The sequence below is a fragment of the Engystomops pustulosus genome, chromosome 4 (assembly GCF_040894005.1).
Source record: "Engystomops pustulosus chromosome 4, aEngPut4.maternal, whole genome shotgun sequence".
Classification (NCBI taxonomy): domain Eukaryota; kingdom Metazoa; phylum Chordata; class Amphibia; order Anura; family Leptodactylidae; genus Engystomops; species Engystomops pustulosus.
This window is the reverse complement of record NC_092414.1, coordinates 85,212,033-85,237,680: the sequence shown is the minus strand read 5'-3', so window position 1 is coordinate 85,237,680 and position 25,648 is coordinate 85,212,033. Positions and strand designations below refer to the sequence as shown.

Genomic DNA, 25,648 nt, shown 5'->3' with positions numbered 1-25,648 from the left:
AGTGCGGGGGGACCGCACGGAGCCAGAGACCTCCGCGATACCGCCACCGGAGTGCGAGGGCAGGTACCCGCGGCACCGGGGAACAGGCTGGAGGGGGTACAGGTGGAGGATGGCTGCCTAGGAAGGGTGATAGGGTGCCGGGTCCCGGGAGCTCCGCGGCGCACGTCCTCCTAGCTCGGCATCAGGCCACGCCCCCCCCCAGGTCAATTTTTTTAATGACATCTTATTGAAGAAATGTTTATATATGGCAGATGTAATGTACATGTCCAGACGAGAATACCCCTTTAAAGAAGACCTGTCACCAGACTAACAATGCCTGCTGTTAAAGGATTAGAAGTCCTCCCCATATAACCTAAAATTAGCTGCCAGTGAGATACTGCACCTTAATTACAGCAATTGCACTTGAAAATTATTTTTTCTGACTAGTATCTTCTGGAAGTATCTCTCCTGGGCTGTCAGTCAACCATGCCCCTTTATTTTGAATGACAGCTCTGTCATGTGACAAGAGAGACATCATCTCAGGTCCTTTAACTTCCTAACATTAGCAAACTGTTCCCGTACTGTACTGTATGTATCTGATGCCACAAAATCTCAGCAGCCTCATTGGAGGATGGAGAGGAGTAGAAAACCATGGAGACTGCTGTGATTTCATGTCATCAGATACAGACATGTGGTACATTTTGCAAATGTAAAGGGTACAGGAGCTTTGATGACATCACCCTGGTCTGATGACATTAAAAGTAAGGGAACATAAGGCATGGGGAGGAGTAGATGGGAGGGGCCAGCTGAGCAAGACATCCTAGGTAAAATAAGATAAAGTTGATTTATGGGGATGTGAAAGAAACAATTTTTAGCTAAAAGAAGGGTGTCAGTTAATAGGGTTCTATAGGAACATGCCACTAGCTGTATATAAGAAAATGTGGTGACAGGTTCCCTTTATCTGTATGGTAGCTGATCTGCATTACCCTGGTCTGACCACTGCACAGAGAAAAGAGCTGTAAGCTTCCTGTTCAATCAGCTGCTGTGACCTGCTTATCTGTAGCTAATGGTTCTAGATATTGAACCTCCACCAACCTGGCATGTTTATGATGTGTTTTAAAAAAAAATATCAAAATAAACTATTAAACAGGGTTATACCAATTTTTATTATAATCCCATATCCTCAAGATGGTCCTCAAATGACTTATTATGTTTTACAATTTTTCTTTGCTATTTAATGAGACTTAAATATAGTATAAACATTTAACCCACAACATATTTTGTAACGGCAAGGTTCAGGATCTTGCTGCTTCCTTGCAAATTTTGGGAGATTGCTGCATCAATAAAAAGTTCCCAAGCTGGGAAACCACAATGAAGGTATTCATATAGTAAAATAAACTTCTTGCCTCTCATTTTGTTTTTATAGACCAATGTCAATACATAGTGGACATAACATTTAGACATTGAAACCATTAATATTGCTAATTCTAACATGCACAAACTGAAAGAAATCTCATGGTGTGAATTCCAAGTTGATATTTAGCAGTCTGTGTACCACCCTCCTTTAGACTGAGATATGACTTGTCATTGGTCAGGTCACATCCCACTTGCACTGCACTCTATCTAACCTGCTGCCATTCCCCAAAACAGGAGCCAAGGTAAGTTTCATTCTTGCTGTCTCCTTATATGAATTGTTTTTGTGCTATAAATGTTATTCATCAATCTTATACAATTTCAATGAATACGTCCCAAAAAGCATAGGAACTAAAAAAATCCAAAAACTTTCAAAATGTCTTTTTAAAATGGATACACTGATAAACTAGTTTCTAGAGATTTGAAATTGAAATCAGTTTGTAATAGAATTCTGGCAATATTTTATATTCATATTTTATTGCTTATTTTCTGTAAAATTATTGAGAACCTTTTGAAATTGAAAATGTAAACAATATTGCTATACAAAATTTGTATTTTGTAATACTATCTACCTGTTTCTCAATCTATCTTTAATATTAATACGCTATACTACATTTTTATCTAGTTTCCTACATTCTTTGCAATATCTGCAGATTTTAAGCTGAACCTGTTATTTCAGCCTTAGTTGTTTTGCAATGGAAATAGGTAATTCAAGCAGAGTTCTCATGATGGGTGCCCAGCATAAAGTATCTTTGAGAATCTGACATAAATGAGAGCTTTGTACTGCTCTCTATTCCCAGTGGAATTTCATATCCTCATGCCTAAAGCTGCTTCATAAAAGCTGTCTTTCTTTTAACTTTCAGAAATTTAGTTTGTATGTCAGTTCCTTCTAGCAAATGAATTGGTAATGTTTCTGGGCTAGAGCTACTAGGAGCTGTAGATGAATAGAACAAGTGTATGGGGCTAAGCAACTCTTAGCATCTTAAAGAGAACTGTCATTCTAGAAGACACCACATGTCACATGCTTATTTACTCAAGCAGGAAAATATGTTCTCTGTTTATCTAGGGTCTTACACAGTTCAAGAGATGATTAAAGAAGTTTCAAACTGCAAAAGGAGTAGAAAGGGAATATTAGCAAGAATTATTTCTTAATTTTAATAATAGCAATGTGTTACTTATTCCTAAAGCTTGGCTTATAAAATAAATCTGCTGACAATATTTTATGTAACCGTTTTTAGTCATATGGCATTATAGCACCTCCCAAAAACTTGATCCATATGGCCTGCCAGGAGAAAGCCTTTGTTGATGTTTTCACAAAACAAACTTTATTGTATAAATATCACATATCATAGCTTCTGTGAAAGCCCTTTGTCTACAATGTAGTAACTGTTCTGATTAATAGGTCATACATACATTCAAAGATTGTAGGTTTTCATCATTTTATACTCCAACCTCAACCTGTAAGTAGCAAAAACATTAGGCTAAGTGGTATTATGTATCCTTAAATGTATTCATAGATGTCAGCATGTCCAACTTGGAGATGTTGACTTGTAGACTTTATGGCTTTCATCCAAAATCTATGTGTACTCCCATTTATATGCAGAGAGGAAAGTTGTTGAATTAATGCTACTGTGTGACTGTGGGATTCTCGCAATATTTTTGTACTCATTACACTGAAATGAATGGAGCTCCTCAGGTTATGCTACTTGCTCACAAAATGTTATAATTGAAGTTTATTTTACAGTTATTACAGGTTATAATTCCAATTCCATATTTTTGTTTTCCATCCAAGCTTTGAAGAATGAAGACTTTTGCAAATATATTTTTGGGCCTTTTTATACTTAAAGCAGTAGTAGCTGCTCCTCCTACGGATGCCATTAACTATGATACAGATACATATGAAGTTGATCTGTACAGCAATTATGACTATGAAGAAACCAGTAATATCGATCAAGGAGAGGTATTTGCTTTAATTGATTATTTAGAATTCTTTGTCAATGGTTTCCCACATATTGAAAGAGTGATCTAGTAGAGAAGAACATCATCAACAATCTGTATAACATTCCTGTATATATATATATATATATATATATATATATATATATATATATATATGTGTGTGTGTGTGTGTGTGTGTATCCATCTGTATTTGAGTACAATACATTTTTTTAATTATAGAATTGAAATGAACTTGTAACCATGAAAATGCGGTGTAATTAGCATGTTTTAAAGCAGGAGGAGCTATTTGGTTTATTCCAGTGGGACAGCTACCTTTGTATGCACAGCCATAAGAAGTAGAGTGTTCATCACTCTAGAAGATTGACCTACTGGGTTCCTAAACAAAATAAACAGATAAATGCACTAATGCATAAATAACTAGATGACAAGGTATAATGAATATAAGCTACTGGGCAACTTAGTTTTGTTATAATTAACATAAACATTAGAAGAGAATACATGTAGAAATATATACAGAGAGAAAGACAGAGAGAGAGGTATAAAGATAAGAAATTAAATTTCTCTCAGAGATATAATGATCAGTCCTGTGTGCCTGTGTATCAGTCTTCTCAGCTCTACAATCTCTTCTCCTCCCACTTCCTGCTATTTGCATTAATGGGGTTGTCTGAGACCGTAAAACAAACGTTGGTGGCTGAGAGGTGGTTGCTTAAAAAAATAAACATGTACTTACCTTTGCGGTCCCTCCCAATGTCCCTCTCTGCCATCTCTCCAGTACATGCCCCTGTTTGTTGTGTTCAACTTCCGGCTAGCTGAGGTGGTCGGCCACTCCCACCTGTTCTGCTTTATACAACACTGGGAATAGGGACGGTTGGGCATGGATAGTCACCTCGGCCGTCCGGAAGCTGGATGCAGTGCAGTTTCCGTGCCCCTCTTTGTTTACAGAAGAAAGGGCAAGCAGGGTGCCAGGAGAGACTGCAAAGGTAAGGACATATTTATTTTTTAAGCAGTCCCCTCCCGATAACCAATGTTCTCGGACAACCCCTTTTAACAGGTAGCAAGGAGGGGGATGGTGTGGAGTAGAGGAAGATTACATAAGGAGACACTGGAACACACAGGCTGCAGCTGCCCCCCTTCCCCAGGCACTCACCACATGTTGCTGGCAGGGAGCTGAGAATGTGAAATAAAGTTATATAAACTATTGACAGATTACAAATAACACATGACACATTTTTTAAATCAGCATTACATAGGCTTTTAGAACATCAAGTAACATTCCAGGTGACAAGTTTGCTTTAATGCTTTGTTCCATACAATTGTTGTACTATTACAGCATATCAATATAGCAAACACAGGGGCTATGTCAGTGCTACTATTGCCAATTTCCAGCAGTGGCGTAACTAGGAGAGGCAGGGCCCCATAGCAGACTTATGCATGGGGTCTCCTTTCCCACTTAAAAAATAAACATATTTGTATACTCACACATGCAACTTACAATTACAAATTCCTACACTCATGCACACACATATAGAGAATATACTGACACATACAGTGCCATATACAAGCATACAGCATATATACATAAACATACAGACACCAGACAGGAAGTGGTCTAAGACTGCGTGTAAGCTTTCTAAGGACATATCCACTCAAGGAACTATACAGTGCAGCTCTATACATACTGAACAGTAATTAAAATCTAAGCTTGATTTTAGAGTCCCCATCTCAAACATATCTTGCCGTCTGGATCTATCTCCACTCAAAACCATAGCATAATTCTTCTGCAGCTCTAAGCAGTCTTTTACCAATAACATGGCACTCTCTTTACAACTTCTGCTCATTCATCCATATTTTCCAAAAGGGAAAAGTGGGGTATGACTTGAAGGGCATGTAAAACAGCAGTGATAGAGGCAGGGCCAGCACTGGGCATACCTGGGCAAGTGCCGTGAACCGGGCTGCTGGGGGATCCCACATAAGGCTGCACTTAAGGAATCCATGGGGGTTAGCGGAGTTGTTTTTATTGAATCCGTATGGGATGAGGGGGACTTTACATAAAATAGCAATGAGGGGGCTGTTTGGTGTGATAAACTAGGGCATATTCTAGGCAACAGGAGACTGATTTAGATCAGAATTTTTAATGCCGCCACTTGAGCAAAGGGGCCCATTGAGGCTCTGTCGCCCAGGAGCCAACCCTAGATAGAGGCCTAATGGGGAATAGGAGAGCTGATTGTAATCAATCATATGTGCGTTGAAAACTGTGACATTTGTTTCTCACACAACAATCATTAAATAATCCAAAGAAGCTCAGAAATTGTTTGCCTCCACTGATGGTGAAGATGGTGCTGAAATACGAACTGGCATAAATGTTTCAACAATTGATTTTCAACAATATGGTTGCAAAGGTCTTGTGAGCACTCACTTATTTTATCATGAGATGCTTTATATTTGTCACCTTTATATGCCATAAGTTCAACTAGCCGATTATTTTTCATTTAGTGGCAGGGAAACCTTCTAATTATTAATTAATTTTAGCTGGTGTCATCAATATCCATGACTTTTTGCACCTGAGTTGCTTCATGCGTTCAATACTTTTTCCATATGTAATTTCTCTTTAATACACATAACTAATTTATGGGAATCTATAGCTTGATTTATTTTCCATTTTGGATTGTTAGTTACTGATCTGGTTAAAATTTTATGTCAATAGCTCCTGTCAGAACTCTCTGTTCTGGTACTTTCAACCCAATAGTCTTTTACAGCCACATTGAAATCTGGCAAGTAGGCAGGGACAGGAGAAGCTCATGGCTCACATTTCCTCCTGTCCTTACAAAATATTAGATTGTTCAAATGATTCAGAATTTGGCTGATTATGTACAACACCCTATTTTCACTTCCATTGTTTAGTTTCAATAGGAAGCTTTTCTTTGCTTATAGGGAATGCTTTTTTTTATATGTGACAATGCCAAAAGTGTGGACATAATAGTTTCTCTTTTACATGGAGATCCTCAGGATCAAGAATGTTCATACATTCTTTACCGCTTTGGGGTTATTGTATGAATTTCTAAACAAGGATATATATACTGAAAGCCAACTAATGTTTCCACGCCAGTGTAGGAAGATTAATGTACTGAATTTAAGAAGTTGTGTGTTTCCTCAGGTTGTAATAATTGTGCACTTATGGCTTCAGACTAGGTTTCTGCAGCATCTTAAGAGACCTTCTAGTCAGTAATCCAAACACTAGTGTACTAGAAGAGTCTATGTCTCTGGCTTTTAGAATGGATAGGTGGCTTCGGGAATGTAAGTGAGAACTATTCCAATTCCTCCTCAGTCTCCTACCTCTATACCTTCCACTCCTGCTACATGGGATCACCAATAGCAAAATATTCTCTGTTTCGACCCTGGAAAACCTGCTAACATCATATTACCCTGGTACGTAAATGGTCCCATTTATTTTTTATCCGGTGCAGGTCGGAGAGGTTTAAAAAGACATTTATAACGGCTGCTCTCGAGTTGTCGAACAATATGAGGAAGGTTAGACCAAGTCAGGACTGTGTGTAACGTGTTTTAGAAAGGTCACCTGGGGGGATTTATTTATTTATTTACTGTATATACCAACTTGTATATTCTAATTATGTGTAACTTGTGTTTCTTATTGTGCATGTGGTTGTATGTACGTCTTATTTTTTGTCTTATTTGTTTGCACTGTGTATTGCAGATGTGACACTTTAAGTTCCCTATGGAATAATACAGTTATTATTATTATTACTATACTACTGTACCATACGAGACCACAAGAGCACCTATGTGATGATCAAGGGGTCAATTAGGAACCCAGGAGTCTCCTGATCTAATTTAAAGATGAGGTTGTCTATATGTCTTGCCTAGTAAGACCTTTGTTTACACATGGACATGAGTCTGATCCATTGAATATTCACTCTGCCTAATCGATGTGCCTGCTATTATGCCAATGTTATATGTAACAATCAACACATGGCTCCTAACAATAAAGCCCTGTAGGTGTGGTGGGATGTGAAATAAGGCAACTGCCAGCAGACTGGGCCGGCATGGGGGTATTTCTGCCGTGTACCTACGAACATTCACCGTTGAATGTTTGCAGATTTTTACTGAAAACTATGCCAGGCCAGACCTGCAGTAGTTTTGTCCACCAGCCAGCAAGACTGGTACATACATCATGAGGTCCAAGCCTCAAGATTCATCTGCCATCATGGCAGGGAGATAGGGCTATATCATACGCTGGCGCTCCCCCATTATCTGTTCCTATTCAATACCATGAAAGGTATTGGAATATCATGAGAGTTATGGGGGTTATGGAGGAATATCACAGTTCTGTACTCATTGGTCATCCTTGAATCACTGGTATCTAGCAATTGGTTTCTAGATCTTTCTGGTGGCTTAAAAGGTAAAAAGATGTGAAAAATTATGATGAAACATGAAGTTTTTGCTTCAACAATGGGTCTCATGAGAAGTCTACAGGACATTTATAAGAAGTTGGGGGTACAATTCTCTTTTTCACTTGATGGGCAGATTTAGTGGTCTAATATGGTTTTAGAGAAATATATAACTTGTTTTATGTTTTACTGACAAAAAGAATATAGGAGACATTTAGATCTGGCCAAGTTCGCACATAATAACCATATTAATTCTAGTTCCATGCTCTAGGTTTCTGCAATGTAATCCTCGATTTTCATCAATGTCTGCTGATCCATCTCATAACCCTTGTTTTTCATCCATGTCTACTGTTCTGTCTTCGTAATCAGATGTTGTTCTTTCTAACCTGTACACAGTTTGGCAAAGGCCCTCAAGATACAGGCTAAAGCCAAAGGTATAATCTGCAATGAAGTGGATAAAAGTTGTTTGGTTGAGAGTCCAGTAGTGCCTCTTAAGGTACTTTCTGACCTGATACTTACTGCAGTGTTTTGTGCCCACACCCTGGGCTGATGCTCTGCTAGAGTCATGTGATTCACAAGTGATCTCCCTGTGGGCTGGGGGACCTAACGGAATGCTGGGCATAGCACCATATTTATAACAAGGCACATGAGGCATGTGCCTAGGCCTTCCAGAAGGAGGGGAGTCACAGCTTTTCATTCCATTAAAAACTTTGTCTTTACCTATCTTACCTCCGGTAACGCTATCTTACACTGTGGCGGAGTACAACGCAAATCGGCCCGATGTATTCCGATGTATTCATATGCATTCACCCTATGGAGTAAGCGGGGCGGTCCGGGGAAGAGGCAGTGCCTCGGACTGGCCCTGACGATTGCATTGTACTCCGCCGCAGTGTTCCAACACTGCGGCGATTGTTTAAGCACTAGGAGCTTAAGCAGCTCCTATTGCCGAAATTATGGGTGATAGGTCCTCTTTAACTATTAAATAATTGCTGCAGCTGAGGAGAAGTTGTGGAGCAAGACAGGATCGATGTAGGTCAGCGGCTGTGCAATACAGTGAAGTGCTGCTGACCCCTTGCTGGCTTCTAGGGGTCAAGCAGTTCAGCAGCAATTCCTCAACATACTAGTGATTAGAAGTCCAGGATCATCAGGCTCCGCTCACTAAAAATAACCCGCTCTTCTGGCTTCTGGACGGCTCCCTATTACATGTATAATAGGGAACCTCAGTCCAGCCAGTCATCCCTCTCCACACCAATATTACCTGAAAAGGGGTAGGGTTAAGTGAGCCATGTCCTGTAGTGCATATGAAAGAGCCAGATCATTCGAAAACTACACATCACTACAACATACAGCTATGTGGTGATAACATCTCTGCCTGCTACTACACAGGAGGGGTTTTGATCTCTCGAGTAGTCATCTCCTTCCCCTTTCATGCTTGAAGAAACAGGCAAGTAACAGCAAATGGGAAGAGAGCGTAAAGTCTGAAATTTCAGTGTGGGCAGCATATGAATGTATTTCTGTATATATGCAGCTAATGCCATCACACACATTGTTATGCAAGAATATTGGTACACAAGCAATCTATGCGCCAGTACATTTCTACCATGGTCCAATTTTCCCATTACTAGGAATACTTGTCAATGCTCCTAAAAATGGAGACCTCTATAAAATGTAACTTATGTTGGATTCCCAAAAGTGTTATCAATTGTGGTGCAGCAAGTATTTTCCAAGCTATGAAAAAAAAATGTAGTGCACTAAATTAAAAAATGAAACCTATACTTACCCATCTGCTGTGCTCCAGCTGTTCCAATGGTGATGTGTGTACATAGTTGCAGTATAGAGATTTCAGCTCACACATATTCACTTGTCTCAGTGGTATACAGTACAAGACCAAGGAATGACTGTAGAATAAAGACTTGCATACACAAAAATGGTCCCCTGCACAACTAAGTAGAGAGTAGCCAACAAACACTAATGAACAGAAAAACACAGAAGAAAAACATGTGTGTCAACAGGCAACTAGTACTGTGTAAATAATGAATACTTTATTAGAAAAGACAAACAATACTATCCTGACAATAAAAAAGACACGTTAAAATGACTTAAAAATGTACCAGTACATGTAGACAACACCTAGCTAGATTGGCCAGGTAAGGCCAATAAACAAACCACCTCCTCTCTCAGTGGTAATGTAAACAACTACGCCTCCTAGTAAACATAAACCTACAGGTTACAAAAAGATAAGTAGTATGCATATACCCTGTGCATAATGAGTCAAGACCGACCTACAAACACATGCAAGGGGTAAAAACCCAGTCACACGATACAAGTCAGACAATGGTAGGTAGTCAGTATGCAAGTCTAGGTCCATAGGTCAGGTCACGGGGGTAGAGGTAGGTAGAGTAGAGGTGGAGGGCTCACCACGCGTTACGTCTCCTTCAAGAGACTTCCTCAGGGGTTAAGGTGCCCCCTATTGTGTGCAGCTCCCACACACTGGTCAACGGAAGTGACACAACACCCGACGAGAGCCAGCAAAGTCACATGACATATCGTAACCCAGCAACACTGTAAACAAGGATATCTTAACGCGAACTCTCACTCAGAGTAAGAAGCAGAATGTAGTCTTGGTAGGCATATAGGTAGTAATCATTTACAAAGATAGAGATACACGGAAATTGAATTGTATGGTCATTCATGCGCGGCTATAAGTTTTAGGCAATCCATGTATCTTATAACGGCGCATAGTAAGCCTGGGCATACAGGAAATATATCTATCCGCATCAAAATTTGATTTACAAATAAATAGACTAATCTAACTTATATGCTACAATTACCTGTCTACCCCATCAAATGTAGTTGTACCGTATATGACCAGTTAGATTATTTGGGATGCTGGAGCCAGGACTGGAGCCAGGATGGGTAAGTGGTGCAAGCGTGGTGCCAGCGGGCACCGAGGGGCACAGGTGAGCCCGCGACCCACGATAAGGACATCTACCACCATGTTCATGATTGTAAACCAAGTACACTGACATACTGGTGTGTGCCCCCTCTGGCAAATTATGCAAATGAGCCTTAGGGCCACCAGGCTTCATTAATACCTATGGAGCCCCTCAGGCTCATTTGCATAACTTTAATTTTATTTTATTTTTAAAGCCAGGGCATACAAAGATAAAAAAGAGCAAATACTGTGATAAGGGGCACACACCAGTATGCCAGTGTGCTTGGTTTACAATCCTTGATCTTGGTGATAGATGTCCTCTAAAGATATACACCCCTGGCCAGACAGCAAAACTGCTGCATGTGTGGCGTCAAGGTAATCCATTTAAACTTGCCTGTGTTTTCATTCAGTCCCTGAAATTGCATTATTATACTACTATGTAGCAAAGAAAACGGCAGCACTCCAAAATTGTGAAAAAACAAACTTGGTGTTTATTCCACCTCCCGCAACGTGAATTCATTTTTTTCTGTGACATAACTAGGGGAGTAGCAGATCATTTTTCATAGCCTTCACTCATGGTCTATTTACCACTTATTATGATGTTGTTTTCACATACTGGACATGTGAAGCTATACGCTTCCATACTTGATGCGTGAAGCTATACGCTTCCATATTTGATGCGTGAAGCTATACGCTTCCTTACTTGATGCATGAAGCCATACGCTTCCTTACTTGATGTGTGAAGCTATACGCTTCCTTACTTGATGTGTGAAGTTATACGCTTCTTTACTTTGGTACATCCCGACCTCTAGGGCTTATCTCCTTTAGTGTCCACTAGTGGGTGAGACTGCACATTATCTGCTGTGGAGATGGGTTCTTTTCCACTGTGGGAACAGTGCAATTCTCTTTTACTTACGCAGTTTTTGCTAACCATGCTATTACCCACCTCATATTGGGACAGATTCTCTTTAGAAGTTACACAATTAGCCCAAAATGTTGGGGTCGGTTTGTTACCTCGATTGTGCCTTATTCACATAAGGGCACTACTTCATTTATTTACCTTATCTGCTTTTGCCCATTTTTAAAGGATGATGTGGCTATAGTTATCCCTCACCCAAGATGGCGATCGTAGACACTCAGAGGTGTTCTGCGCATGCGCCGGGTTACAGATCACCTGACCATATCTTTTCTTAGTTTTTGGCGCTGTGACTAATTTTTTATGCGCACACATGATCTGCTCCCCACTAGGCGTCACGGACATGCGCAGTCGCATTGTTTAGACGCGACGAGCGCCTGTTTTGATTTTGCTAGAGGAGACTCCCACACAGGTGAGAATACACATGGTTTCTATTGTATAATGAAATCGGAAGCACATTATTAATTGATTATAACTTTGTATAATCCTTATGTATGTGCCATTGAATTTATTGCTGCATGATCACTGTAATATGTATTGATTAAGCACGAGGTAGTGCATGTTACTTTGTTTACCATTTGTATGATGTCATCACAATGTGACTATATATACCTGTATGCAATCAGACACCTACTGCTTGACAAAGGCTGAATACAGCCGAAACGTTGCGGGAGGTGGAATAAACACCAAGTTTGTTTTTTCACAATTTTGGAGTGCTGCCGTTTTCTTTGCTGTATATCCAATGGACTCTGACTGGTGAGAGTTAAGGATAGCACCCATTTCCTATTATTCGCTGGGACTGTGCTGCTGTTTTTCCATTTTTTTATACTACTATGTAGATATGTTCGAAACTTAGCTATATAAGCCCCACATCATGTGTGTGGTTTACATATAGAGAGTTGTTGGAAGACTACATATACTGTAGTATAAGGGAGTAGCACTAATATAGAACTCTGTTACCCACTGTTAATTCCACAGAAGGCAGCAATGTAGGAGCAGTATTAGTTACACAATTATATTCATGTGCTTATGATTCAATGCAACATGCTTTGGTGTACTCCTACAATTGGTAACTTAACCCTTCTGGTGCCGGCCCAACCAATAGGGCTGCCCCATTCACGAACTCAAGAACTCCCATAGTCACTATGTTCCCTCTCAGTAGTGACCACAGCCTACACTATAAATTGTCATTTCTGTGCCTTATTTCCATTTACTGCTGTTAAAATATCACACACAATTATACAGCCACCCAACATGTTTCGTCATATGTTGGCGTTCTCACGGGGTATCGGGGCTGTAGACTGCCATCAATGCACATTACTTCAGCCTCATTTATATGGCATCTCAAAACACCAGCCATACTGAATGTGTCACATCTGTGGCCTCACTGTAATGCTTCAGCCCAAGCAGTTTCTGCAGTGATTAGAGAACTAAATATTATCCAGTAGCTGGAGGAGACAGGATGCTACCTGAGTCTCATACAACTCCTTGCCTGAGAATAACTCTACTATGTGTGATGTGCCTTCCTTATAGAGTATGTTATGAATGTGAACCTCCAAGTACAGTATGTGATGGATGTGCTCACCTTGGTATGTGATAGATGGGCACTCCATATATATGATAATTGTGAACCCCCGTGTATAAGATGAATGTGAGCCCTCATGAATGTGCTTACTGTGCACATCTCATTCAATGAAGTTGGTGAGTGGAGTATGTGCCTTTATGAATGAAGTCATTATCATATATATTTAGTGTATGTTAGTACTGATAACATTTGTGGAGTGTATGGAAGTCAATGTATAGATGGTTGTGTAAGTGGCAAAGGCAGCTAATCATATGCAGGGCTGGAACAAGGCAATTACATACCCTGGGCAGATAAGTGAAACTACACAAAATACACATAAACCAATCAGTACTTAATAATAGCATCATTGGTACAGAAGAGGTTAGTGGGAGCCTGTCAGCAAATTCATAGGGTTCCATCCACAGGGTTTTTATAATAAGGATAGGCCCTTACTTCACTGCTTTACAGATGCGCAGACTCTGTAACACTTACAGATACTGTTTAGCATGGAAGCAGGAACTCCATGAACATATGTACGTAGTAGTGTGGTCAGCCTGTACCATAGGTCAATGTTCATGGGCTGGTAATGGATAGTGTGAAACAGCTCTAACTCTGAGAAATCACAGTGTTTCAGAAAATTCCGCACAGCAAGTGGAGTCTGTGGCTCAACTTTCCTCTAGGTGCTCCTTACCCTTCCCAGCATGATTGAAAGGTCTCTCATAATGCATAAATGAACAATGAAAAGAGACCTGTCAATGATTTCCCATTCAAAAATAGAGAAGAATTTGCTCACATGATCCCACTTATATGAACAATGCAAGAAGTGTTCGTGAGTAATGGGTTAATGGGCATACTTCTTAATCCAGTACCTGGTGACTTGTGGCTACTCAACTCCATGGGCCCTAGTTGGCAGGAGCAAAGGAATGGAGATTATCAATGTGGATGGCTGGAGATAAGGACAGGGATCCTCTATATCAGTGGTGGCGAACCTATGGCACGGATGCCAAAGGTGGCACTCAAAGCCCTTTCTTTGGGCACCCGGGCCATCGCCACAGAACACCAGACAGGACTCAAAGAATCTTCCTGCAGTTCCAAGCAACTTAGAAAATGCTGCTTTCAGTCATATTTTGATACTGACTTCACTACTTGGGACTGTAGGAAGAGGGAGAATGAATAGATAGTGGCAAATTATCTTTGAAGGACCTTCTGCTGGCCCCTACAGGTCTACAGAGGGGCACAGGAAAGAATCTAAAATTATGCAAATTTTCCATATTTCTACTGTGTTGCTGTCCTCAGGAGGCCAGTATAATTGTTGAAGAACAGAGAGCAGTAAGTTACTGCTTTAATTTTTGGTTGGCACCTCGCGATAAATAAGGGGGGTTTTGGGTGTCTTTTTGGGCACTCGGCCGCTAAAAGGTTCGCCATCACTGCTCTGTATGGTAGGTAGTAGTCATGGATAGGGACCTGAATATGTGAGGTAGTAGTTGAGGGCAGGAATCCTCTATATGCATAGTAGTAATCAAGGACAAGGATCCTCCATATGGAAAATAGTAGGAGCCAAGGACAGGCATCCTCTATATCAGAGGTGCAAAACCTTTTTAGGTCTGAGGGCCACATTGTGATACGATTACCCTTCTCGGGGCTGCACTATTAAGCAAAACCCAAGATGTGCCAAAAACCACAGTACAGAGCGAATACCCTCCAGAAACCACTACTGCATAATACAGGCAGTCCCCGGGTTACATACAAGATAGGGTCTGGAGGTTTGTTCTTAAGTTGAATTTGTATGTGAGTCGAAACTGTATATTTTATAATGGAAGTTCTAGACAATTTTTTTTCTTTTGCCCCAGTGACAATTGGAGTTTCAAAATTTTTGGTGTAATTGGACCAAGAATGATCAATAAAGCTTCATTACAGACATCTTACAGCTGATCATTGCAGTCTGGGACTATAGTAAAGCATCCAGAGAGCGTCACCAGAGGTCACAGTGGGCAGAGGGGTCCATCTGTAACTATGGGTTGTCTGTAAGTCGGGTGTCCTTAAGTAGGGGACCGCCTGTACTGCATTTGTACAATAAGTAACAATAAGATCCCAGAGCAGACTACAATACAGTGCACAAACAAGACAATAATAATGATGATGGAAATTCTCTACTCCAATGCAGCAAAAACACAATAAAATCGTGGCCCTGCTGCTGCACTGGGAGCTGCAGGCATAGGCCGCGGGTTGTGTATCCCTGCTTTATATTGATTTAGTAGTCAAGGACAGGAATCCTCTATATGGACGGTGATAGTTGAGGGCAAGGATCTCCTACATGGATGGTAATAGTCAAGGTCAGGGATCCTCTATATGGACTGGAGTAGTCAAGGGTAGGGATCCTCTATATAGACAGTAGTAGACAAGGGCATGGATCTTCTATATGGATGGTAGATTTTGCGTAATGGGATCTTTTGTCAGGATAGCAGCAGCTAAATACAGGGATCCACTATATTTAAAAGATCTGATATTGACCTTCAACCCTCTCTTTCTAACACAGATTGCACCCCAATGACCCCCTTTTTCTCCTGCCTGAATCTTCATAACACCTTTTATCCGTTATTTTCCCCATGCCAGTCTTTTTCTATTCTACATTTTCATGCCTCTCTCTTTCTCCATTCTGCTGCCCATATACCTTCTTTTTCTATTATCCATCCCCATATGCCCTTTCTTTCTTATTATGCTTTCCCATATCCCCCTCTTCCTCTATTATGAACCATCAAATCCCCATATTTCTCCATTATGCACCCCCATATCCCTCTTTTTCTCCATTATGCACCCCATGTTCCCCTCTTTATCCATTATGGATCCCACTTTCCCCTGTTTCTCTACTGTGCCTTAACAGCTACCTTACACCTGGTTTAAAGGACATGCTCAGCTGACTGACTACCTCAGCCTGTAAATATTACTGTGTTGGAGTCTTGGAATAAAGAGACTGTGAGTTTGATGTTCATACCATGTCTACACATGTGATCGCTGGCTGCCGCTAACATCACTGGCATCCCCCTTCACAATCTTCCCGGGATCCCTTCACTGCATGTATAAAGGAAGTGCCCCAGTGGGAACCCTCCATCCTATTGCAGCTTCCCTTTCTTCTTGTATCCCCTTACTGGCCCTGCCTGGTGTGGAAGAGGCCTACCAATAGTCCAAGATAACTTTGTCTGAACTAACTCTAGGTTCCGCTCTAAACCACCCACTCAGGTACCGGGGGAATACAGCTGCTCTCATACCAAAAAGTCAGATCCGGTGAGAGGCTGCTGAATGATGACATGTTCATGACCTCCTGCCTGGGAGGTGGCGGGGTTCTGAGATCTTCACATGGCCTTTAGACCAACAAGGAAATTGCATCAATATATCTCTGTCATCTCTCCATCTTTCTAACATATTGTCCCAAATAAATGAGTCTTGCCACTTCTATTCCCCTGCACATGTAGTCCTGTTCTGCCTCATAGAACTGACCTGTACAGACATATCTGGGGCTTCTCTGGTCCCTGCTGTTAGTTCTTCCCACAAATAATGATAGGAAATACCTCCTCTGTGATATCAAACCTACTGAAAGTAACTAGCAACAGCTGAACATAGTGATACAGGACATGTGACCTATTCAGAGAGCAGCCATCTTCCTTCGTGTTCCTCCTACACTGCAAGAAAGGCACAGGATTAATTTAAAGTTCTGTATCATTTCACTGCATGTCCACACCATTTTTCTGCTAAAGGAAACAAAAGGAGATCTTCCACCAAGATCGAGGATTGTAAAGCAAGCACAATTACATGCTGGTGTGTTTCCCTTCTGACAATTTCCTCTTTTCTTTAAGCTTCTTATGCCCTTGTTTTTACAACAATAGGCTTGAAAAATTATGCAAATTAACCAGAGTGGCTCCTGGCTCAATTAACAGCTATGGATCCAGCAGCCCCTCATGAATATAAAGCTTTTGTTTGTACATTTTTACATCATAGCAAAGTCAGGCAGTCTTCTTATAATGGGACCCAGTAGTTGCTGACCACATGGGGGAAGTAGTCTGCAGGAAGTAGTAACTCACCTGACCCAATTTAGTTGACTTTGTTCATGTCTTTGTGTTTGCTTGTCATTTTTGCTGTGCACATAACTAGGGCAGAGACCATCACCCTTGCACAACTCTGGCAAGTAGTAGGTACAGAGTCTGTAGGTAGCTTAAGGCTCCTACATCTTCCCTGCCTTGACAGCACCTTAAGAGATGTATTTACTAAAATATTTGAAATTTCGTGTTAGTATAATGTAGAGATATGACAATGTTAGTATAATATAGAGAAATGATAATCCAAGTAGTGACAACGCCATAAATTTCTAAAGGAGTTTTACAAGCATGTACAAATTATTGTTAGTAGGATATAAATGAGATAAAAATGAAGACGCTTATGTATGACAAAGCACAAAATAGATTGGCTGAACAGACATTTCAATCTCTTGCTACGGTGATGACCCACTACCTGTAGAGATTGGCTAAGAGGCCATTACCAATTATTTCCTTATGTGATGGTAGCAAAAAGTGGAACACTAGCATCCCTGGGCATTATAATTGAGTATATGCTATTTTTATCCCTACAGCAGTTCACTTACCATAATTTTGAATTTGTCTAGTCTTATTTATAAAGTTGAGATATTGCATCATTAAAAGTTAGATTTGCAAATTCCTAATACATTGCCTGCTTCAATTCCTCAACATTGTCAAAATCTTTCTATAATTTAGCTGAATGAAAATATATGAGGTGTCATTGACATGCGACAGCGATGTTGATTTAGTCCTGATCTGAGAGTTTATTGGAATAAATGCAATCTTAGTGATGTTCTGTTATCTAAAACAGCTTAATTCTCTAGTTGTGAAGGCTTCTCAAGATGTTACACTGTAAAGTGAGCTTTGATTGAAATGAGGGACACTGCAGCATAAAATGAGAATACTGAAGCATGGTTTTAGCAATGCATTTGAGAATATGTCGCTACATAGAGATCTGAAATATGCAAGAGCTTAAGTTTCTTAGCATCTGTGGTACATGAGCTTTAGCCTTTTATATGTGTAAAAGATTATGTAAGCACAAAAATAAGGATTTGTACCACAGCGACACCTAGTGACTAACTGCGTAACATTATACCCTGATCTATTACTAATGATTGTCTCCTACTAAATCTTTCTGATCAATAAATCTTATTTTTTCTTCTCTAGATAGAAATTGGAACTGTACTTCCCATTGTGAATAGACCCATTCTATCTCCAGAACCAGTAGAAGAAATTGAAGAGGAAGAGGAATCTACACCAAAGTTAATCGATGGATCTTCACCACAGGGACCCTTGTCTCCTGGAGTCCAAACTCCGGAAGCAAGTGGAGGTTTGTGTTATAAGTATACATGAGTGTTCAGTTACACAAGACTAGCACAGAGATGTAATATAGTTTTCAAAGAAATGGTTTAGAATGATTTAAAGCTGCATATAGCATGTTTAATTTGTTATATATTTAATGTTTGAACAGTTTTCAGTTATTCGGTTCTGTTTTTTTATAACAATTTATATATAAACAGGGGAAAAAATATAAAATTTTGGCTTTTATTTTCAGGAAATGATGGCAATAGTTATTTGTGTTGAGTTGCAAGGGAAATTTTTTTCATGTGTTTCTCTGTAATAATAGTATCATATTCTCTAACATTTATAACACAATAATATACACAGAACAGAAGGGGCATCCTGGTATGATATCTGCTGGTTATATCCTAGTACTCAGAACCAGTTAAATAGTGAGCTCGATGAACTGGTGATGAGTATGATGCTTACTCAGTTTTGTTAATGTTGAACACGGAAGTTCACTGTGGGCCCCATAGCAGCTGCTATGGCTGCTACCCCTGTAGTTACGCCCCTGATCACATACATACATGAGGTAGGTAAGTTGATTTTATGGGGATGTGAGGGAAACAATTTTTAGCTAAAAGAAGGGTGTAATTTAGTTAAAAGGACTCTATTCTAGCTGCTTTGGGCTACATACATGTAGTTTTAATCCATGTACATGTGCACATTGACACATTGATTTCAATGAAACCATGCACATGAATGTGTTTTTTACTGATTAGTAAGGAGGCTGAACAAAACTCATAACAAGTGCCTATTCTTTCCCATGTTTGCGGCTCTGGCCATACACATCTATGGTAACATAAAAAATACTTATGACACACTGATGACACACAGAAGTCATCTCCATGGGGTCCATATTTCCAGATCAGTTGCTATTTAACTCAATCATGTGATCTTTTAAGGTGTTGGGGCAGCTAGTGACATCATTTGTCACCCATAAAAAAAATAATATTAAAAATTATACAGGGATGCACCTGCCACATCTATTTGTCTGACAACCAGACATAAAGGGAGGAATTGATTATTTCTAAAACAGCAGTGTAAAAGAGAAGATAGAGAAAATTGCTGGGACTCCATATTAGATTAAAGGGGTATTTCGCGAATATGAATGTCTGATACAAAAACCCATAATGCTATACATAAATGAATATAACAAAACTCAGTGTCATTAGTCACAAAATGGAGCTTAAATAGTTTGATTTTATGATTTTATGGCCTCTCTAAAGTATGCAGAGTTATCACCAAGATGGCCACCACTGGAAACTACAAGTCCCATGATCCTTTAGTTCTCAGTAACTCCTCCTACCTCTTATATTCTGCTCCCAGTGATGATCTTACAGACTTTCTTGCTCAGTAACCATAGTAATGATGTTTAACTGCCATCACTGCACATTACCTCACTGAGCTGGGTCTCACCGTAACATTGGCTATACTGTATGCACTGCAACCAACAGACTACGGCCAAACATCGAGGTGATGACATGACCTGCCCAGGCAGGTGCAGGACATGTTATGTGGACGTGTGACCAGCTGCCATCTTCCGTCCTCTGTCTGTTCCACGCGGAAAAAAATCAACGGACTGATTAAAGGGCCAGTAGTATTTTAATTCTTCATTACAGTGTATGTCAACAGCCATTTTCTGCTAAAAGGAGCAAAATTTAAAAAAACAAAAAAAATTACCTCTTAGCTTATATTTTAAGTACCCACTTGTATACGAATTATGCGGATTGGTGAATTACCCCTATAAGTATTTTTTCAACTGTAAATACAACATTATTGTTACTATTATTTAAAAAAATCAAGTATTTTGGCTGATCTTATATGCTGTTAATACAGGAGGAAGATGCTGATCTATGTGACGTCTACAATTTGTCATGTACATTTAGCACTGCATGTACAGTAATCTACTTTATAACTTTCATTGTCTTTTAGGAATCTCAACTTGTATCCTCTGTGCATGCATTCGTACTACTGTTTACTGTGATGACCACAACCTCGATTCTGTACCACCACTCCCTAAAGACACTACTCATGTCTACCTACGTTTCAATAAGATAAACAAGATAAACAAGAATGATTTTTCATACTTAAGTATGTATTATTGGTAAATAACAGGTATTGTACCTTTTTGGGGGAGCTTTATATTGAAGTGTACTTTTTCCATCTGGTACCATACAGATGTGTGTTTTGAATTAGGATAATGCAATTACCTAGCACTTTGTGGCTAGGGAGCTACCTGTAGCTATCAAGATTTCTGCAAAGGGAATCAGTTTATGCTATATTTGTAATACTATGTCTATCAATCTTCCAAATGCAAACACTAATATTAACTGAACATGCAGTAGATTGTTGGCAGAATTTATTGACGGGAACTCTGCAGCCATTCCTCTCCAGCAAAACAGGTTTCTGAGGCGTTCTGTGTTTTTACATCAGTCTGCTGTACTAATTTTTTTTTTTTTTTGGTATGGAACCTATCATCACCCATTATTTTTGGAAAATAATACAATTAAAAACTCAGACATCATGGTAGACTCTTCCACATAGGAAGGAACCTTACAAATGGTGAGCTGTTGTAACAAGGAAAATATGTCCTCTGCATACAATTGACATAAAGATCTATCTATTTTGCTGAATACTGTCTTAAATTTGCCATATGGAAATTCAAGGTCAATACCTATATGAGTTTTGTATTGATGTTCTAGAGTTTTATGAAAGACACTTTAAAAGTAGTTACCAATGAACTCTGTTATACTTTGCCATTCTGATCAGGTTCTGTGTTCTTAATTCTAATGATGAAGCTCTGGGCAGATGTTGTTTTGCGTTTTACTTAAGTAATAACTTTAAGCATTCTCTTTCTTTAGACAAATTACAGAAGATTGATCTGACATCAAACATCATATCAGAAATTGATGAAGATGCATTTAGGAGCTTGCCGCAACTTAATGAGCTCTCACTTTTGGATAACAGGATAAGACAGCTCCCAGAACTGCCAAACTCTCTTAGCTTCATTGATGTCAGCAAGAATAGACTTGGACGTAAAGGAATTAAACAAGAAGCATTTAAAGTATGTACTGTAGATAAAGCCAGTTAAAATAAAGCTAGGTGTACACTTCTCTGTCTCTATAGCTCTGACTCTCACTCTTTCTTTCTCTCTCACTCTCTCTACATGTATAAATGCTGCCGTCTTTTCAAACAGATCATTAGAGGAAGTGCTCATTGTAATCAATTACTTATCAATATGGTAGTTAATCAATATTGAAGCTTTTTTATTTCAGAAATGAATAGAAAGGTGATAATAAATAATAATGTAATATAAATGGAAATGTAATATATTTCATTAAGGAAAGCAGATTCTCTGTGCCTTTTTCTACTCTTCTTTCTCCTGCAGTGTGTATCTGTAACGGGAGGTCTGTCCACCTCAGGCAGATAAGGAGGCTAATAATTAACTATTTTCACATCCATAGGAAATGGCATCAAAACTCTGCAGTTATCCAGCAAATCAGAAATTCTCTTTATCCATCAGCAGATATTACATTTGTATACCTAGAGAATATTTCCTTGATGATTCAGCTCGCTAAAGAGATTAGTCTGTAAAGGGTAAAGTCCTTTTTCAGACTTCCTTATCTGTAGCTGTCAGTGGTGTACTGACAGAGACAGTTGATTTACACAAACTGCTTAAATAATGAAGACATGCAGGGTAAAATAAAGGATACAGAAACATAATAAATTAATAATAAATTAATAAATTTTATTACAAAGTTTACTTTTCTCATCTGCACTGGTGACATTTTGTCATTAAAGGAAATCTATTGTTAAAATCTATCATGATAAACCAGGGAGTGTGACTGTGGTAATATTCTTATATTTGTTAACCATGGCCTTCTTCCTTCCAAAATAAATTTTAATTATGCTAATGATTTTGAAAGTATGGTCTGGCTTTACAGGCTGTTAATCTGTCTCACCCTCCCCCCACGCACCGTCAGCACTTTCTACTGTATTATCAGTGCTGTAGAATTAGGGTGGAGGGTGAGACAGTGTAACAAACCTATAAAGCCAGATCATATAGAGTCTAGGGAAGCTACTCAGGTTCAAAAGCATAATTTTAAAAGTTGATTTAGAAAGAAGGAACCCATGGATAACAACTATAATAAGATTACCACCGTCACGATGCCTGGCTCTATGAGGAAGTGTCTCTGGTTTTTCCTTGCTGGAGTTTGATGGGAGATTTCCTTTAAAGTGTAAACATTACCTATATAACCTATGTATTTTCCCTTTAGTAATGCTAAATCAATCTTTCTGTTTTAAAAATACAGGCAACATGTAGGTAAACATGCTATGGTTTTCTTTTGTGCTTTAATTTCTAGGACATGAAAGATCTCCGTATTTTGTACTTGAATGACAACAGCCTAGACCATATCCCATTACCTCTTCCTGACAGTCTGCAGGCTCTTCACCTTCAGGTAACCATTCAATGTATAATCTGAAGGATATTAAGGTTTGGTTAAAATTTTAGCAATTTTAGTATACTTTTTTCCAATATAACTAATGTTCCTTGATGCATCCTAATTTCACTTCAAAGTCTATAGCGAAATATAAAAATGTACTTCATTCTTTCAATTTACAGCTATCTATTAATTGCATAATATCAAAACGTGGAATGATATGGGAATCCTATTTTTCATAGAATACATTTATATACAGGCAGTACAAGATACGTACAAGAAGGTTGTGTAGGTTCTGAAGGTTCTGTAGGTTTGTTCTTAAGTTGAATTTGTATGCAAGTCGGAACTGTATATTTTATAATTGTAACCCCAGCCACAATTTTTTTGGTCTCTGTGACAATTGGATTTTAAAAATGTTGGATTGTCATAAGAACCAGGATTAATAATAAAACTTAATTGCTGACAACTTTGATAACTGTTATAGATGTTTATTGTAGCCTGAGGATAAAGTACATTAATTTAACAATATCCAGAGGTCCGTTTGTAACTAGGGGTGGTCTGTAAGTCGGTGTTCTTAAGTAGGGGGCTGCCTGTACAAATCTATGTATATAATACATGCAAACACAGATAAAATACATGTAAAAACAGATATTTGTAAAAAAAATTATGGGATTCATGCCAGGTTTTGGCAAATGAAAAAAAAGTTATTTTTGTTGGGTTAGCTTCATAAAACTATTTTTAGTTTTGACCATTGTACATATGTGGAAGGGATCTTTGTATACTGGGGTAAGGATTCGTATTCTTGACTATTTGAAGGGACACTGTCACCAGCTGTCACAGCGTCACCCTGGCCCGTTCTGGCGCAGTGGCTCCCGGCCCTCATTTAACCAAGAGCTTCTGCCCATGCACAGAGCTTCCATCTATCCGGCACCATGTGGGGAGCAACTGCATCTGTACGGGCTATGCCAGCATGTTCATAGGTGGCATGGACACACAGAAGTGAGGCTCTTAGGGGGCTACTCAGCACGTGGTGTAGACTTAGCCTGGAGATCACACGCCTAGTAGCCTCTGAAGGTAGTTAGCACAACCTCAAGACAGTGGGCCTGCTGCCACGATATTATTGTGATCCCACAGACCGAGATGGAGAAGTCAGGCTTTAGTCAGTTAGTAGATGGTGGAAAGGCAAGAAGTTCAGTCTTAGATTTAGGACATGATATTACAGAAAGCAGAAAATCAATCACTGGTGTTCTGAAGTGAGGCAGGGGTGATGTTAGGTGAAGAAGCATATAGCTGGGTATCATTAGTATAAAGATGATACTGGAAACCAAATCCACTGATGGTTTGTCCCATGGGGGCAGTATAGAGGGAAAAGAGAATAGAGCATAAGAACATTTAGTAAAGGGCCAAAGCCACTTAATGAATGTGATGGACAGTGGCGCTCCAAAAACAGATATAGAACTGTCCCAAGGAGCCGGCGTAATGGTAAATAACCCTGATATAACTGTCTCAAGATGCTGGTCTAATGTTAAATAACCCCCCATGTGTTAACTACAGTGGTAGCATCCATAACAGCTGCTATGGGGTCCACAGTATCAGGGGGCCCCTTAATCATCCAACCCGACACACTAACAGTGGATGATGTGCACCATTACATACATATTTTGCTGCACATTGTACAGTATAATATGTATATAACATAAATGTGATGTATATATGCTGTATCTGTGATTTATATATGCTAATGTGTATATATACTGTATTATACTGTATGTGTGTATATATGGTGTATGCTTGTATATGATGTTGTATGTGTGTGTATATGTTCTATATATTTGCGCATAAGTGTATAAATGTTTGATTGCATGTGTGAGTATACAAATATATGCATTTTTTGAGTGGGAAGGGGGGTCCCATTCAGAAGCTTGCTATGGGGCCCAGCCTCTCCTCTCTTGCTATGGGGCCCTGCCTCTCCTAGTTACACCTCTGGATTTTATTTATACATTTGTAAGGAGCCAGCTCGACTGAATGGTTTATCAGTGTTTACTTTGATTCAAAGAGTAAGATTTTATCTGTCTTTCCATATTTTTTTAGGATAACAATATTCAGGAAATGCACGAAGATACCTTCTGTAAAATGAAAGACTTGTCATATGCCAGGAGATCCCTTGAAGACATCAGACTAGATGGAAATCCTATAAACCTGAGCAGAACACCACAGGCCTTTTTGTGTCTACCTCGTATTCCAGTTGGCAGACTTATTTAAGTCAGAAGACCAAACATTAATCTCATAAATCACCCACAAATAGTATATTTACTTGGCTTTCTAAATAAAACCCCCTTAAAATACTATGTAATGTTACATGACAATTTCTACTACAATTTCCTGTGTTTCCCTAAATAAAATGCAATCTTAATAACATTTGTAATTAAATATGCTAAAACTGGAAAATAATATGCAAAGGGATGTACATAAAGTACATGAATTAACACTGTAACTAAAATGTGTAATCTTGAACTTGTCTAATAATATCTAGCAAAGTTAATTCATTTAAAGTGAAGTAAATGTGAAATGTGTTACAGCTGGACTAAACATGTACATAAAGGTTGTGTGTTATTTTGTTGTA

The 25,648-nt window shown here is 39.2% G+C and overlaps 1 protein-coding gene across 1 annotated transcript; it reads left to right on the top strand.

The window, feature by feature from the left end:
- Nucleotides 1–1,559: 1,559 nt before the first annotated feature.
- Nucleotides 1,560–25,648, top strand: EPYC (epiphycan). Its single transcript, XM_072150669.1, has 7 exons — nucleotides 1,560–1,637; nucleotides 3,185–3,352; nucleotides 18,407–18,569; nucleotides 20,516–20,674; nucleotides 21,445–21,647; nucleotides 22,948–23,043; nucleotides 25,117–25,648. Exons 2-7 carry the CDS (start codon nucleotides 3,194–3,196, stop codon nucleotides 25,285–25,287), a joined length of 951 nt encoding a protein of 316 aa, XP_072006770.1. The 5' UTR covers nucleotides 1,560–1,637; nucleotides 3,185–3,193; the 3' UTR covers nucleotides 25,288–25,648.

Excerpts from the sequence above, each read along its gene's own strand:
- EPYC (XM_072150669.1), top strand. The coding sequence starts at position 3,194 with ATGAAGACTTTTGCAAATATATTTTTGGGCCTTTTTATACTTAAAGCA. Across the intron at positions 3,353-18,406 it reads GTAATATCGATCAAGGAGAG|ATAGAAATTGGAACTGTACT; the intron begins GTATTTGCTTTA and ends TTTCTTCTCTAG. Across the intron at positions 23,044-25,116 it reads TGCAGGCTCTTCACCTTCAG|GATAACAATATTCAGGAAAT; the intron begins GTAACCATTCAA and ends ATATTTTTTTAG.